Source organism: Liolophura sinensis, chromosome 1 (assembly GCF_032854445.1).
Source record: "Liolophura sinensis isolate JHLJ2023 chromosome 1, CUHK_Ljap_v2, whole genome shotgun sequence".
Classification (NCBI taxonomy): Eukaryota; Metazoa; Mollusca; class Polyplacophora; order Chitonida; family Chitonidae; genus Liolophura; species Liolophura sinensis.
Window position 1 is genome coordinate 43676957 of NC_088295.1, and position 15415 is coordinate 43692371.

General features: G+C 37.5%; 2 protein-coding genes across 2 annotated transcripts in view; both read left to right on the plus strand.

Annotated features, from left to right (window-relative positions):
* The window catches only part of LOC135468912 (myosin-M heavy chain-like), a 76021-nt gene extending 70946 nt beyond the window's left edge, over nt 1-5075 (plus strand). Inside the window, exon 8 of the mRNA XM_064747389.1 lies at nt 4319-5075. Within this exon, the coding sequence (XP_064603459.1) occupies nt 4319-4351 (33 nt within the window). The 3' untranslated portion in view covers nt 4352-5075. The remainder of the gene's footprint in view (nt 1-4318) is intronic.
* A 3515-nt stretch (nt 5076-8590) lies between these two features.
* The window catches only part of LOC135468899 (rho GTPase-activating protein 20-like), a 63119-nt gene continuing 56294 nt past the window's right edge, over nt 8591-15415 (plus strand). The window contains exon 1 of the mRNA XM_064747366.1: nt 8591-8618. The gene's annotated coding sequence lies outside the window, so the exon portion shown is untranslated. The remainder of the gene's footprint in view (nt 8619-15415) is intronic.

Genomic DNA, 15415 nt, shown 5'->3' on the forward strand with positions numbered 1-15415 from the left:
TTAAACTTGCCCATTGAACTGTGGATCTTCAAGACCTACTGTTGATATCAATTTACATACAGCATGTTTGAGTTGATATGTTATGTAAGTATGTGAAATTATGAAATATTATGTAATGATTGTCGGAACTATTGGTGCATGTGTACTTGAGATGTGTATGTAATAAATGTGATGCCTCAGTGCGTATTGTCAATCATAGATGTGCATGTATAGGATACTCCTACAAAATCTCCACCCTAAAACGCTTCTCCATGCCTTGAAAGGCAGGTAGAAAAAATGTTTTTGTTATGATTCATATAATTCTTAGACTAATGGCAAGTAGTCTTTTGCAGTTCTTACACCAAATTCATGTATATCGTCTTTTAGCTTTATGTTAAGTGTGTTCAGTTCCTTTCAAAGCAATTTCTACAGGTATAACCTTTGATCCGTGCCTATTCAGTTACATATGCAAATTTTGTCATCTAGCAGTAATAGTTCAGGTTGAATTCAACTTAAGTTGAATAATTCACATTAAATACCCATAGGATTTTATTTAAACCCATGGCTATTGTGCTGGAATGTACTTCAAGGCACTCACACTTTAAATCACTCAGATCCTTTTTCAGGTGTCTTTCAACTCTTCAGCTATAGATGTTTACATTCTGTTGTTATGCTATTACTTCATAGACATTTAAGCAGGCAGAAAATTCAGTTAGAGCGTATTAGGTCAGGTGTCTATGAGTGCACGCGAGTTAGGTCTGATCTCTATAGCTCTACTTGAGACATTTATTGTCCTGTAGTTGTATTTGTAAACAAGGGAGGGTTGGGGAAAGTCTTTTAAAGAGAATGTGCGTCGTATGGGGTTTTGAAAGCTCAGTCTCAGGGTGTGTAGAATGTAGTTTGTCGCATACAGGTATTAAGTTTGTAACTGTGAGGAAAGCATTTGCAACATTTTTGTAAGGGGAAAAGGCTTCATTGTTGAGCTGTTTTTGATGCAATTTTTATTACTCATAGGCCAAAATTGGCATGGGCTTATTGTCATGGCTGTTGGCGTCAGTTTGTCAGTTTGTCCGTCTATCTGTCCATGCATCTCTTCATATACACTCAATCTCTGGAACACTTTTTGTAAGCTACAGTTAACAAACATACACACCACATTTACTCTAAATCACTATTCGTTTTCTGTGAACTATTATTCAAGTTCAAGTGGGGTTATTCAAGTTATGGGCTTTAAACTTGTATCACCTTGTACACGTAGTCCTGTGAAAGAACCTTTTTTGTTTTTCATTGACGCAGACTAAATGGACTTGGGCCTCCATTAACTTCAAACACCATTTCTTACGATTGTTTTTGTTTTCCTGCATATTTTCATCATGAACAAGTTCATTTGGTAACACTTTTAGACTAGGAATTGTAGTTTAAGGTGTAGATGTAGGTATGAAAGTTTATGTAATCTGGCTAAGTAGTGTAAGGATTCAGAGCCAAAGTGTTTATAAGCATAGAGTTAATAGACTTCGAATACCTAGCTGGCAGGTATCTGATGATAAATTATACACCCATCTTCTCGCTGCCCCCAGCCCTTTCACATTATAGCAACATAATCACATTGTTGTGTGGAGACAAGCCTTTTTCCTTGTACCCGTTTCACAGACATTCAATTTCATAGCTGCCATTGTGGTTGCCATTGACAACATATAAGATGTGCAATGACCTGGGGCACAAAGCCTAGCTTTCAAATTATATTAACTCACTGACATTTTATTTTCCTTGAGGTTTGCCCCAGTTATTGTTGAGAAGCTATTAGTTTACTCTTGCAATAACTTGACATGTGTACTGATGTATGATGTGGGTCATCATGTGAAAAGTTATAGATAGAAGCTTTAGATATTCCTGTTACATTAACCCTTATCATTTGTGGTCTCTTCGGTTACATGTTACTTTTCAATGAAATTGTGAATTGCGTGACAAAAAATAACAAAGTTGAAAAAAACTTGATGGAAATAGTTTTCATATTTTATTTTGATAAAGTAGTATATTCATTCAGTCCTTATTTAATCAAAATTAGAAGAATCCCATGATAAAAGTACCTGGTATAGGCTTACGAGATGTTCCTTCAGGCAGTCGAAGTATTAAATGAAAGTTATGTTTTATAACCAACAGCTTCTTTTCCTGTGATATGTATTGTGACAGTACATATTACATACATTTAGGAGATTTTTCACTTCATATATGTTATTATGACATTTTGGAGCTATTAAGAATTAAATACACAATATACACCTTTTTCTGAGAATAAAACATGATATTACTGGTGTCTATGGTTATGTCAGAGTGCCACCTGTCAATCACTGTGAAGAGCTGGCAGCTGAACCCATCAGTCATTTCTTAAGGTTATGCTCAAATTGATACTCTTAAAATAACATTTGCCATTCCAAAACAATAACTGAAAAAAACAGTTGTGTGTTTTCTTACTGGATTTTTATGTATATATATATATATATATATATATATATATATATATATATGTATACAGCAGTGTATTAAATCTAATCCAGGCGTAAATCTTAATACCAGTCACACCCCAATACAAAGTAAATGGCACTTTAGTCTTGACTAAAGTGCCAGCGATTAAGTTCTAAAACACTTCTGACCAACTCTGCCCAGATCGCCATCATTAAAATTAAGTATCCTGGAGTACAACAAAACACCAAACAATTTAAAAAGATAAGTGGGAAGAATGTAAAGTGGCAGTTACCTTTCAAAAGCACTTATAAAGCATCGCTGAAGCTATAGAAATGTTGACAGTCTTTATTTTTTTTCTTGAAAACAACACAATTTAGGGCTCAGAAAACTATGTTCTGTCAAGTTGTAATCATTAATTGTAGTTATAGGTATGAACCACACCCATACTGTCCTCAGGTTGGACCAGGTTGTGTTTTACCCATAAAATAAATGACTAAAGTTGGTCATGCATTTTTTGTCAAAGGTAATGTCAGATGTCATAAATTTTTTCCTCTTTCCATTTGCATGTCCCATACTGCATTTGGTAGGCTCACAAGCGTATCGTGAGCCACGCTAACCCCACTCCTCCCCTCTCCTCTCCTACACGTCTTCACATCCACACTGGGAAGAACAGAGATGCACGTGGGGTGGGACTGATGAAGGCAGATGTGCAGAAAAAGATACAATAAACTAAATTAATACTGTTAATAATCCACTTTCATGTCGTTGCAATATATTTTGAAGACTTAAGTGAAGCATAAAAAAAGATTAAATGGGTCAGTGTTTTCCCAGATGTATCACTGGTCAGAAGTGTGCTTGTGTGTTCTGTCATGAAACAAAAAACAGAAACAAGTTTGTTTTTTGTTTTTTTTTGTGTAATTTTTTGTTTTAAGCTGGAACATGTTGTTAGCACATGTGACAGTGTATGTGTTGTGTGTGTGTCCTCCTTAAAAAGATAGACAAAAACTAGGTCCATGAAAAACTGACAGCCAAAAGATCTGACAGCTTAAACATTTGCTGGTCTTACCTGTGTCAGTTGACATTATATGGGCTCAAATACTACAAGGTTTGACTATAGTGTTTTGTTTTTCATGGTGATGAGCACAGAGAATTATCTTACCATTTATCCTAAATGCATTGAATCACCTCTACAACCCCCACCCCCCACCCCCCACCCTCCACCCCCATCCTTAGTTATCTCCAAACTTTAGTTTTCTTCTTCTTAAATTGGCACATATAAAAGAAGACTGGCCATAGGTCAACTTGCAATCCAAAGCAGCTGGGTCCAACTCGACAAAGTTAACATGTGTAACACTTAGATTGACTAATCTGGATATAATTATATGCTTTGAGTCACAGAAAAATAAAATGTGTTCAACTCTACGGAGATCGGCTAAAACCAGTGCCCAGTCAGATGATTCCTGTTGAAAACAAGTTATGTCCAGATTTTGTGACATTCTGGTTTTGCATGTCCATACTGAATTTGAAGGACTACCTCATTTCAGAATTCTACATGGGAAGGTCTGACAGCAACCTGCAGATGGTCGTGGGTTTTCCCCGGGCTCTGCCCGGTTTCCTTCCACCATAATGCTGGCTGCCGGCATGACATATTCTTGAGTACAGCTTAAAACACCAATCAAATAAATAAATGAAATAAATAAATCATTTCAGAATTTGATACAGGATGACTCTGTGTGTTTTAATACATTAAAACTCCTGGAATTCAAATGGTGGACGTATATTAAGGTCTCAGAAATTCTGGTTATGAACTGTAATATATGCAGATAAGCCCAGATGCAGTAGCTGTTCTGTCAGTTTATCATTTCTTCCTTGTCAGGATCAGATCTGTTGTCATGTGTTGCAGTGCTGAAATTAAGATTTGTGGAGTAACGCACAACGTAGTCTGACACAGTGTTTATTTAGGTCAATCTCTCCATCATTTCTCTTCATACCACGTGTGAGTACAAATTTTCTTGACTTAAGTTATAACCCAGGTGTTGCGGACGAACTGTTTCTGGACTCATACACAACTCTCTTGGGATATTGAAACACTTGTGCTGATTGAACACTTATCAAACTTTTGCGTAACTGCGAGCAGTTTGCTTGTTGTTTCAAAGACGTTTTACCAATACCTGCGTTAATTTAAGCATATTTCGATCTTAGTATGCCTTTTTAGTTGTGTTACGTAACAGTGGTTACCTCTTTAAACCCACAGTAAGGGTAAATCACATATCATAAGTTCTTCTCTAATTTTTGTTCCATAGTGTAATGTAATCGAATCTCCTTACAGTGGAGAACCCTCATGCCAGTGTGGCATAATTTTAGGTCAATTTGAAAGTAGTTCGGCTTATTGAGGCAGGGATGATTTCGGCTGTTTTAACTGTATTTTTCCTTGTATTATTTTGAATGTTTGTGTAAACAGTGAACCTTTTTTTTGTTTTATTGTAGCTTTTTACCACAGGTTGAACTCAATTCACAAGTTTCACACATTTTAACCGTTTTCACCTACATCTCTCCCATCCTGTGACTTGAGCATACAGAGATGATTTAAGTGATGATTGAATGAAATGAGCAAGTTCTTCCTGGTTATCTATCTGGACATCCCTCTCTGGAGGGGAGTGGGGGGGGCACAGAATAAGATTTGACTGTGGTGGCTTAGAAGATTCGGTTAAACTGTACTGTTACATCACAGGTGCAGCACATAACGCTTTCAGTCACTGCTAAAATTCAGTGGAAAGACTTGTTTGATGCGAGAGATTGAATAAAACTGTGCTTTAAGTGGATTGTTCTGCGTGTGCATATGTTTATGTCTGTCACCTTGTTCAACTGCCATAGGCATTTAGGACTGTCATCGTCAGCAGATTTTTTTTTATTAATTTCATTGTTTCACTCTTGATTCTTCATTTGCATGACACATGCCTTTTACGTAAAAAAAAAAAGAAAGAAAAAGTCAATCATTCTGTTTATGTAATTAGTATTAAAGCAAACTAGAGGGAATTATGGGATATTTTCACCTGGCTGTTACATGAGGTGAGACTAGAGACATGTCAATGTAGCCTGTATGTGCGTGACTATAACTAAGAACTTCACGTATGTCTGGGTGGAGTGGGTGTATGCCTTCTGATGTCATAGGCTTTTAGCGAGGTTTCTGACAGAGACAGAAATAACCTATATGAAACGGTACAGAGATTCACAAAACTTCAGGGGACAGCCCATTGAAACCACCTTGTGTGCGTGTGTGTATGTACCGTATTTCATCTAAAAATTTGTTCCAAAAAAACATGACTTACAAAATATTTTGATGCTCAAGATGTTATTTTTCCGCTTGTTTATCATCCTTTTTTCATCGTTAAAACAAACCTCAGAACACCTTTCTGTGATTTCAGGTCAAGTTTGGCCTGTAAAATGCACTTTCACAACCTTATAACTATACTTTTGTATGATGCCAACACTTGAGTATTTCTGGTAAGAAAAATTAACAGTAAATCAATATAAATTGGATGAATGAAGCAGAATCAAGAAAAATCTGTCGCCTGGAAAAAGCTAAACTTAAAGGAGATCCCAGCAACTTTATTTTCACGCTAAATGTTCTCTAGACACAATAATTATGCTAGGTTAGTAGTCTGTAAACTGCATCTTAAAAAATCCTACATAAGCTAGTTTCATTTAACAAAAAACCCATTAAACTTGGACCTTATGAGCATATACATGTAGTGAAAACTCATATGAGTGCAGCGAATGTACCGCTGTGATGTCACAAGGTCAGCAGTGGCTCCATTGTAGTGGGGTAGATTTTCTGATGTTTGATCACAAAATCCTGCCATTTTTCTTCCATTTTCAACTTTTTAACTAATCAGAAACGATTCAGGGTACATCAGACCATCTATCTGTAGTTTGGAAGGCGCAGCACTGGGAATCTACTTTAAGTGAAATACAATAACTCAATGATGGGTGAAGTTTTACGTCATTTATTGTATAGATATATACAATATAGAATATATATGTCTTCATACAGATATGCCTGACGCCACAAAACCATAGATACTGCCAAATCCGGGATACACTTCTGAAACTGGAAGATGTATTGAAACTAACAAAAAGAGTTGGATTGCAGCTGACGCGAACAGCTCATCTGTTGTTGTGAATCAGTTTTAATTCATCTACCATCGGATATAATCCTTACCAGAAAACACCTATCTCATTTACTTACCTATTGCAGTGTATTCACCTGTTATATAGCAGAAAGGAAAGCAGGTCAGTGAAACTATTTTATTTATCTAAGGAAGGACATGGACCGGTTCAGACACTATGCAGATCTGGGGGCGAGACAGAAACGATAGAGTACGGCGAGTGACCTATACATACAGACATATATGGCCAGAGTGGAACACATCCTATCATTATGCTGTAAACAGTGGCACAGTGCGGTACTGGCCAGCTTAGGGCTGTGGGTTACACAGTGTATAGCCTGGTCACACTTCAACAACTCTGTCATATCATGTTCCCCAGTTTCTACACAATTTACTTTTTTGCGTTCTATGACAGCTCAGCTGAGTGAATGAAGGGATTTTTTTTTCTTTTGGCTCAGCAGAGCTGTTATGAAAAGTTTTGAAGAAGGACGAAAATGAAAAACAAGCCAGAGAAGAATGGAGTACATGTTATGCACATGTGTGGTGTGATACACATCCTGGTCGCCCTACAACTCTGAGGTCAGCACCTGTGGTGCAGTTCTACATCACTGATTTGCATAAAATTGTCACTAAGCTCAGGTAGAATGACTTAACACTGTCAGGTGAAGCCGCGGTACCTAGCTTATTTGTGTTTGCTGGCCTTCAGAAGGGTCTTGCTCAGTCACAGCCATGAGTTTACTGGCCACTGGGAAGGCCCAGGATAAACATATGGACAGGTGTGATAGGAATGTCGCTAAGGATTTGCTGCTGTTGACAGCTCGCTGAGGCGCGCTCTGGCAGAGTTACCTGTAGAGGACAGTGAAGGTAGCCAGGACTAAGCCGGGCCTCAACACCCAGTCCCCTTGCTCTCTCCCCCACCAGTTCATCGAGGTACAGCCAACCAGGTATATCACACTCCTGTAACCTGCCAGGCTTTGGTGTTGATGCACAGATGACACCTGTAATTACTGCTGCTCTTACCCGGAAAGTGCTTTGTGGCACCTGCTGATGTGGGAAATTTGAGAAGTTTTGCTTTTCGTTTAATTTCACACATGTGAGATGAGTCAGTTGTATAAGGATGTGGCTGAGTGAGTAGATATACCTGGGATGTATTTCAACATGTTTAATATACCTAGACATTTACCTGTGTTTACCTGAAATGTTGTGACAGTGATGAGTTCAGGAATGTTCAGCAGGAAGATAGTGGTGCCTCGCCCTCAAACCCCAGATGGTGGCCTGGTTACTGACAGGGATTCCCCTAGGGAGGGGATGGAGGCCAGCTCCCGTCTTATCCCCAGGTGTGAATCTCAAGATGGGCTGTCAGCCACCCGAGATAGTGGCTTAACCGATATGATGGCTGATCCAGAGTTTGTTGCTCTGTTAGACGTAGATGTGGATTTAGACTACGAGATGAACTCATCTTTTGATTCCATCGATATTTTGGAATCCCCTGCCAGTCAGAGTGATGGCCAAATTTTCTCTCACAGCCAAGGTACAACTACGAGTGAGCTAGAAGAGGCAAAGCAGCCGACGGTGGCCAAGAAAAAACACTACAGAAAAAGGGCTGCCCCTAAACCGCCAATCCCTGCCAATAATCAGGGATCAACTGACTCAGAAAATTGGGTGGTGGTCAACACCAGTGAGAGTGAATCGTTAAACTTGCTGTCTGTGCCAGGCGCGCTGGGGTTAGGGTCAACTTCTAAGTCTGTGAAGGACACCGGTGGTCAATCGCCTGTCTCGGGCTCCCCAAACCAATCCCCACGCAGTAGACCTAAGTCTTTACACCTCAAACTGCCCAACTTCATGCAGTCACCTAAAAATAAGCACATCAGGAAAAATTCCAAGCACGAAAAAAAGAAAGAGGAGAAAAGAAATCGCAAATATGGTACTCAAGAATTTCTTGACACCATGGATTGTTTGTTTGTGTGTTTACCGGATGAACTTAATCAAGTGGGAAATGAATTTGAGGTAAGTTACCTGTGTTGAACAAACCTAAAACTTACATCCTGATTTACACGTATTTCTTAACGTCTCAATTACAGTGTAGAAGTACGCAGATTTCTCAAAAGTGCTCTTGACATCAGTATATAGGTATGTTGTATTAAATAGGATGTGGTGATCTGTACTACATATTACTATGTGTATGATTTTTTAGATGGGCTACTATAGTACACTAAAATTATGTAGGTTGTCTTTTTGTCTCAATAATCTAATAATGAAAGCATTTATTTAGCAGAATGATCAGTACTACCTGATTGATACATTAGCATTGTATATACTCAGTCTGCTGTTTCCTTAATATTGAGGAAACAATTAGTCAACTATTTACATGTATGAATATGAATTATTGTGGTAATATCATTGTTGTATTTAGAGGTTTCCTTAATTTGCCTGTCCCCTGTCTGAGGATTTCTAATTCTAGTGAGCATTGCTAAGGGGTTGTAAAACCATTAACAAATGGACTTGCATATACGTGTAAGGAATCATGTTGTAATCTTACAAAAAGTGATGCAGTATGACTTACAAGAACAAGACTTGGATCTGTTTGCCAGTTTCCATGTATTAATATGCAAGTATTACAGAGTGGTAGCTTTTTCTACTATAGTGACTGGAGGATATCTATACACCAGTATTGCTGTCATGCATGAACTTTTTGTATGTATGGTTGTGTATGTCACATGTAGACTCTTTCAAGAGGTGGAGCGCGACTGTTGTAACTTGTGAAGGCTTTTTGAAAACTCAGCCATCAGTCTCACGAAAGTGACCACTACCTCACAATGATCTCACAACACCTGTCTCATAACTAAATCATATGTGTTCATTACAGATAAATTACGGAGGTTTTTCTCAGCAAGTTTCTTCCATTCAAGCATAGCATTAACCTGCACTTTTTATTCACTGAGCATCTCTAAAGGTGTTAATTCTGCACCTTGTATACAGAGATACCTGCAAGTAATATACACATATAGCAGATAACTTCACCCTTTTCCCAGCAAGTTTCTTCGTCCTGGGAAGTAAAACATTGTCCTACACTTTTTATTGGTTGAGCATCTCTTCAGGTGTTAATTCTATACCTTGTATTCAGAGATACCTGCAAGTAATATACAAATGTAGTAGTACATGGCAGATAACATCATCATTTTCTCTGCAAGTTTCTTGTCCTGGGGAAGTATAACATTGTCCTACACTTTTTATTGATTGGGTGTTAATTCTATACCTTGAGATACCTGCAAAGATAAATGTGCTATCGTGTTAAGTGTTTGTCCTTGATAGTAGAGAGTTTGTGAAACATTATTATGAAAAAAAGGGCTTCATAGCTAAGCGGGGTAGAAAAGTCAACAAATACGAAATTTGCTCTTGTCATAGGTGACTGTATGAAAGAGATTGCTAATATGTATAAACAAACAAAGCAGATAGCATTTATAATGGTTGGTTGACTGCAAATACAGGTAACCTAGGTAGAGATGAGGTAAAGCTTCAGGTACATTAGACAAGGTGGTAATCTGGCTGTACAATCTGTAAACTGCAAACTGCAGACATGGCTTGAAATGTCATCTCATTAGCTGATTCATGTGTCGCTAACCCTACTCTCTCCACTCCTCCCCCCCCCACCCCCCTCCTTTTCCCAATCTTTCTCTACTGTATCCTCTAAGACTGTGTGTGGTGTTTTTCTGGACATTGTAAATTTTGAACATGAACTGTGTTGAACAACTGCAATTCAATTCATCAATATCTTCAATATCAAGCAGGCCCTAAAATTTGAGGGTTGCACTAAGAATAGTATGCATGCTTTAATTAGATTTGTTATTTAAAACTAAACATATGAAACCAGTAGATGGGAAGTCAACTGTCTTTCTTGCAAAAGACCCCACCAATTAATACCTGTCTTGCAAACTTTTTCTCTTTAAGTTTGTACAGTTTTTCTTGGATAGCGAGACTTGCCTTTGACAAGTATAGCAAAGATGATTTATTCAGATGGTCTATATATCGTTCCTGAAAGTGATATGTTAAGTAATGGCAATGTTGCTAAAATCTATTCATAATGTGCACAGGGGTACTAATTAATGAATGTACATTTCACGGCAGTGACCTAGAAATATGACCAATATACTGTACTGGAGAAGGCATATTTTAACCATCATCGACAAATCTTTCATAATTTTAGACAATCTTGCATAATACAGAACAACTTGAAAACCCTTCTGTGAAATTAATAATGAAGAGAATTTGTTGAAGGTATCCAGAGGGCTGGAGTTGATGTGTTGAGGATGAGATGTGTTAAGGATGAGATGTGTTGAGATGTGTTGAGGATGAGATGTGTTGAGAATGTGATGTGTTTAGGATTAATGTTAGTGTTCAGTGGAGTAAAGTTGGTGTTCAGAGGATTCGACGATTGGTCTCAGGCATTTATGGTTGATTTCAAGGGGCTAATGTCTTGCATTCACAGATTGGGATTGATATCCTGCAAATAAGCAACCGGACAAGAACACTGTCAGGCATCAAATTCCATCCGGTCAGGTAGAAACTAAGTGGTGACAGACTTCACATGTAAATAACATAGGGAATCTTCAGAACAATTTTTAAGTTTGAATTTTGTCATACACACCTCAAAAAGTTATTTACAGGCATGAAAATTTGAGAATGCATGAGTTACATGTGCTATAAACATTTACAGTTATGAAATTTAACTTTATAATAAGTATGTAAGCTAATGTATTGTAAGGTTTCAGTCGAAGACATACCATACCATCAAATAAACCATGTTAAAAAAAAAATTAAGGTCAAAGAATTACAATAACATGAGTTATTTTTCAGTTCCCTAGCACTTTGGACATTAGCTAATTGTTTGTGTAGCTTCCTAGCCTAATCCATCTCTGAATGTTGACTCAGTGTTCTGAGCTTTCTTATTAAAGTTAAATAGGAACTTGACAGTTGCCTCACCATTGTGTCTGGGTAAACAAGGGCTGTTTATTGTTCGCTGCTAAACTGGTGTTCGAAAAAAAAAAAGTTAAATTAGCGACTCGACCCAGATTCATTCATCATACCCAAGGTTTGTCAGACCACAATGCAGGCTTTATTATTACAAACGCCTCAAAAAACGGGCGTTATGACAAGAGATATAAACTCTAGTCTTTGGGAGGGGGGGAAAAAGTATAATCCTGAGGAGTGGTTGTCAGTTGGTTTAATCAGACTCAACATAGCACAATGGGTAAATTAAAAAAAATTGCGTAAAATGTGAAGAATTTTTGATATTATTATTCATCATTATAGGATTAAGGTAGAGTTAATAGAATCAAAATATATTATACCTATTCGTATTTAGATGTATTTCTCACAATTTTTATAGGGCTACCTATCCAAATTCTTTGTAGTATATACAGCTGAATTAATGAGTATGAATTGAAACATGTAATGAGTTTAATGTGCGCATTAGTATTCTTAATTATTAGTGTTATTAATGACTAGGAAATAATTAATTAAGATTTCTGAGACAGTGCTTGGGAAAATGTAAGGCATTAGTATTATGAGTCTAATTCCGTATTCTTTTCTTGACCAGATAATACTGTGGAAGGTCGTGCTGTGGTTATCGTGTTTGTCTACTGAACTGAAGTTTAAACAAGATTTGTCAGCAAGAAGAATAATGGTCTGTTAGAGGACAAACTGATTTATAGCTAGAATCATGTGTCATGAGATCTGGTCATGCAGTGTAATGAAGAAGGCCTGTTGAGTTAGGAGTTGATAGTAAGTGACTATTTTACAGTCAAGTCCGTCATAATGTAGACAAAATATCAGTAGAAATATAGACAAGACATCTGAAGTAACGTGTAAGAATTCCTTGAGAAAGTTTTAAAATTTGAATAACAAATGTCATTGTACAGAGTGAAAAGTTGATCTATTAGGGTAATTGGTGTAATTTGCTAAAATTGCCAGGAAGAAGGCACTTAAGGAGATACTGTCTCAATCTGACGGACACTGAAACAAGTTCTGAACTGAATGAAATCTAAACTATTCCCTTCATTTCGAGTGCTCTCATACAAAGCATCACTTAAGGAGATACTGTCTCAATCTGATGGACACTGAAACACGTTCTGAAGTTCTGAACTGAATGAAATCTAAACTATTGCCTTCATTTCGAGTGCTCTCATACAAAGCATCACTTAAGGAGATACTGTCTCAATCTGATGGACACTGAAACACGTTCTGAACTGAATGAAATGTAAACTATTGCCTTCATTTCGAGTGCTCTCATACAAAGCATCACTTAAGGAGATACTGTCTCAATCTGATGGACACTGAAACACGTTCTGAAGTTCTGAACTGAATGAAATGTAAACTATTGCCTTCATTTCGAGTGCTCTCATACAAAGCATCACTTAAGGAGATACTGTCTCAATCTGATGGACACTGAAACAAGTTCTGAAGTTCTGAACTGAATGAAATGTAAACTATTGCCTTCATTTCGAGTGCTCTCATACAAAGCATCACTTAAGGAGATGCTGTCTCAATCTGATGGACACTGAAACACGTTCTGAAGTTCTGAACTGAATGAAATGTAAACTATTCCCTTCATTTTGAGTGCTCTCATACAAAGCATTAGCTGTGACCTAACATTCAAAGTTCCTCTGCAGTGACTCCTTAAGTGGAACAACTGGGGTAAATATTTGTGTGGTATTTTTTACTTGCCATTTTACCTGTGGGAGGGGCCTCAGTGGCCTGACAGGAATTACAGATTAGACTGGCTCAACAGGTATGTCACAGGTAACAAGTGCTAATCAACTCCGGAGGTTCCACATGTGGGGTTATGTCAGGGGACTCATTTTAATAGCCTGTTGATGCTCTTCACCCTGCGGAGCCTCGCTGTTAAAGTACAGATGAATCTGTGCAGAAAGTGTTCCAGAGGGATCATTCCACAACAAGCAACAAGCAGCTTTGAAAGTTGCTCTTTCTGCCTGTTGGTGGGTCAGGGTTTTTTTCACATTTTACCTTTGAACAAGGGGCCTGAGTAAAAGATTAAGACTTCCAACTTGTTGCCAAATGTTGCAGCTTTTGAGAATTTGAGCTTTGGTTTGTTTTTGTTTTGTTTTTCAGTAAGGCTCAAACTATACATTTTATGACGAAAATCATACCAACATTGAAAACATTTCGTATTGTCCATGTAACATCTTGATTCTTTTGTTACAAAATGAATATAGTCAAATATTGCCAACACAGCTGTATGATTTAACTTAATGACCTTTGAAATCCTCATCCTGCTGGTATAAAGGAGACACCATAAAGGTCTGTGTGTGATAAAATTTGGAGTGTTGTAATACTTGTTAATAATGTCTACAGGATTGAGCTCCTTATCCTATTTGACAGCTTTTTTTCTGATGTCAGACAGATAGATCTTGACCCAGAATATCGAGCACCTATCTTATGTAGGTGTATATCTATTAAGCATTGGTTATACGGAATACCTGATGACTAAAGTACATATCCACGTACAATTTTACCTGATGAACTAGCCATGGGGCCCCACCCACCCACGTAAACTCATTTGTTACGAGGCTACTGCTCAGTCACCGATAACGGAAGTGTAAGGATCTGAATGTTTCCGTGAACTGATCTGACCCAGTTACTCAGATCCAACGCAACAAAAAAAGTGCCCATTGATAGCTTTCCTTAGTATTATTGTCACTCCAGTGAAACTGTATCCTCTTTCACTTCAGGAATGTTGATGTGTTGAATGGGTGTCATAAGAATTAAATGTACCTGCACAGTGTTAGTCTGCCCACATTCCTGGTGTGTATGTGGGGTGGGGTGCGGGGGGTGGGGGGTGAGGAGCTTCATGTAGCTTACACTCCCTGTTCAGATCTCAATTGGCCACGGTTCTTCCATGTACAGAAGATCACAGGCATGCATAACAATGGTGTTAGTAATAAATTGGGTTAAATTGATAGTATCATATCACAGCAGGTATTAAAGTTCACTGAAGCAGCACATTTTGATGCACCTTCATTAATTGATCTCAAGAAAGCAGTCAAAAGATAAACATTTCGGTCTTGTTTAAAACAAGAAGCAAATTAAGAAATTATTCAAAATGTTAGCATCTGGAAAATCAGTACCACACAGACATCATCATCGTCATAAGGTGATGTAATTTGCATTTGCATATCACTTACATTTATCATAAATGAAGCTAAAGAACATTAATTACTTTCTCTTTGTCTCATTTTTTTCGGGACGTTTGATGTCTTAAAATTCATTTTTTTAAGTAGTTGTGAAAACCACATCCTGTTGGTACATAAATAGGTCACCCACAGTTTCTGTATGTTTTGAGGGTTTTTTAGCTAATAGTTTTCTAATAAACATAACCGTTTGGGCAGTCTGTAACCATGCATGTACATTCTTTAATCTCTTTTTTTATATTGTACAAACAATATCCTGTTTTTTTCCTTTCAGTGCATTTAATAATTTTACATTGCTCGGCTCATAAACCGAGCAATTATATTTGTTGTGTTTAATTATTTGTAATAAATAATATTTCTGATAATTAATCCACGCAAAAGTAGTTGAGCGATTGTATAAAAAGAATATAAGCAAGAGATATGCTAATAGGCATATAAGGATGTTGGGGTGAAAAGGAATCCTCTTCAGTACTGACATAAGATTTGTCTGTTACAAGAATAGATTTGGTGGATCAGTATTTGAAAGGTCGCTATGATGACGTCATACTGTAGTACATGTGGTGAAACCTTTGTGTTTAGGGAGTGACTAACTTTTTT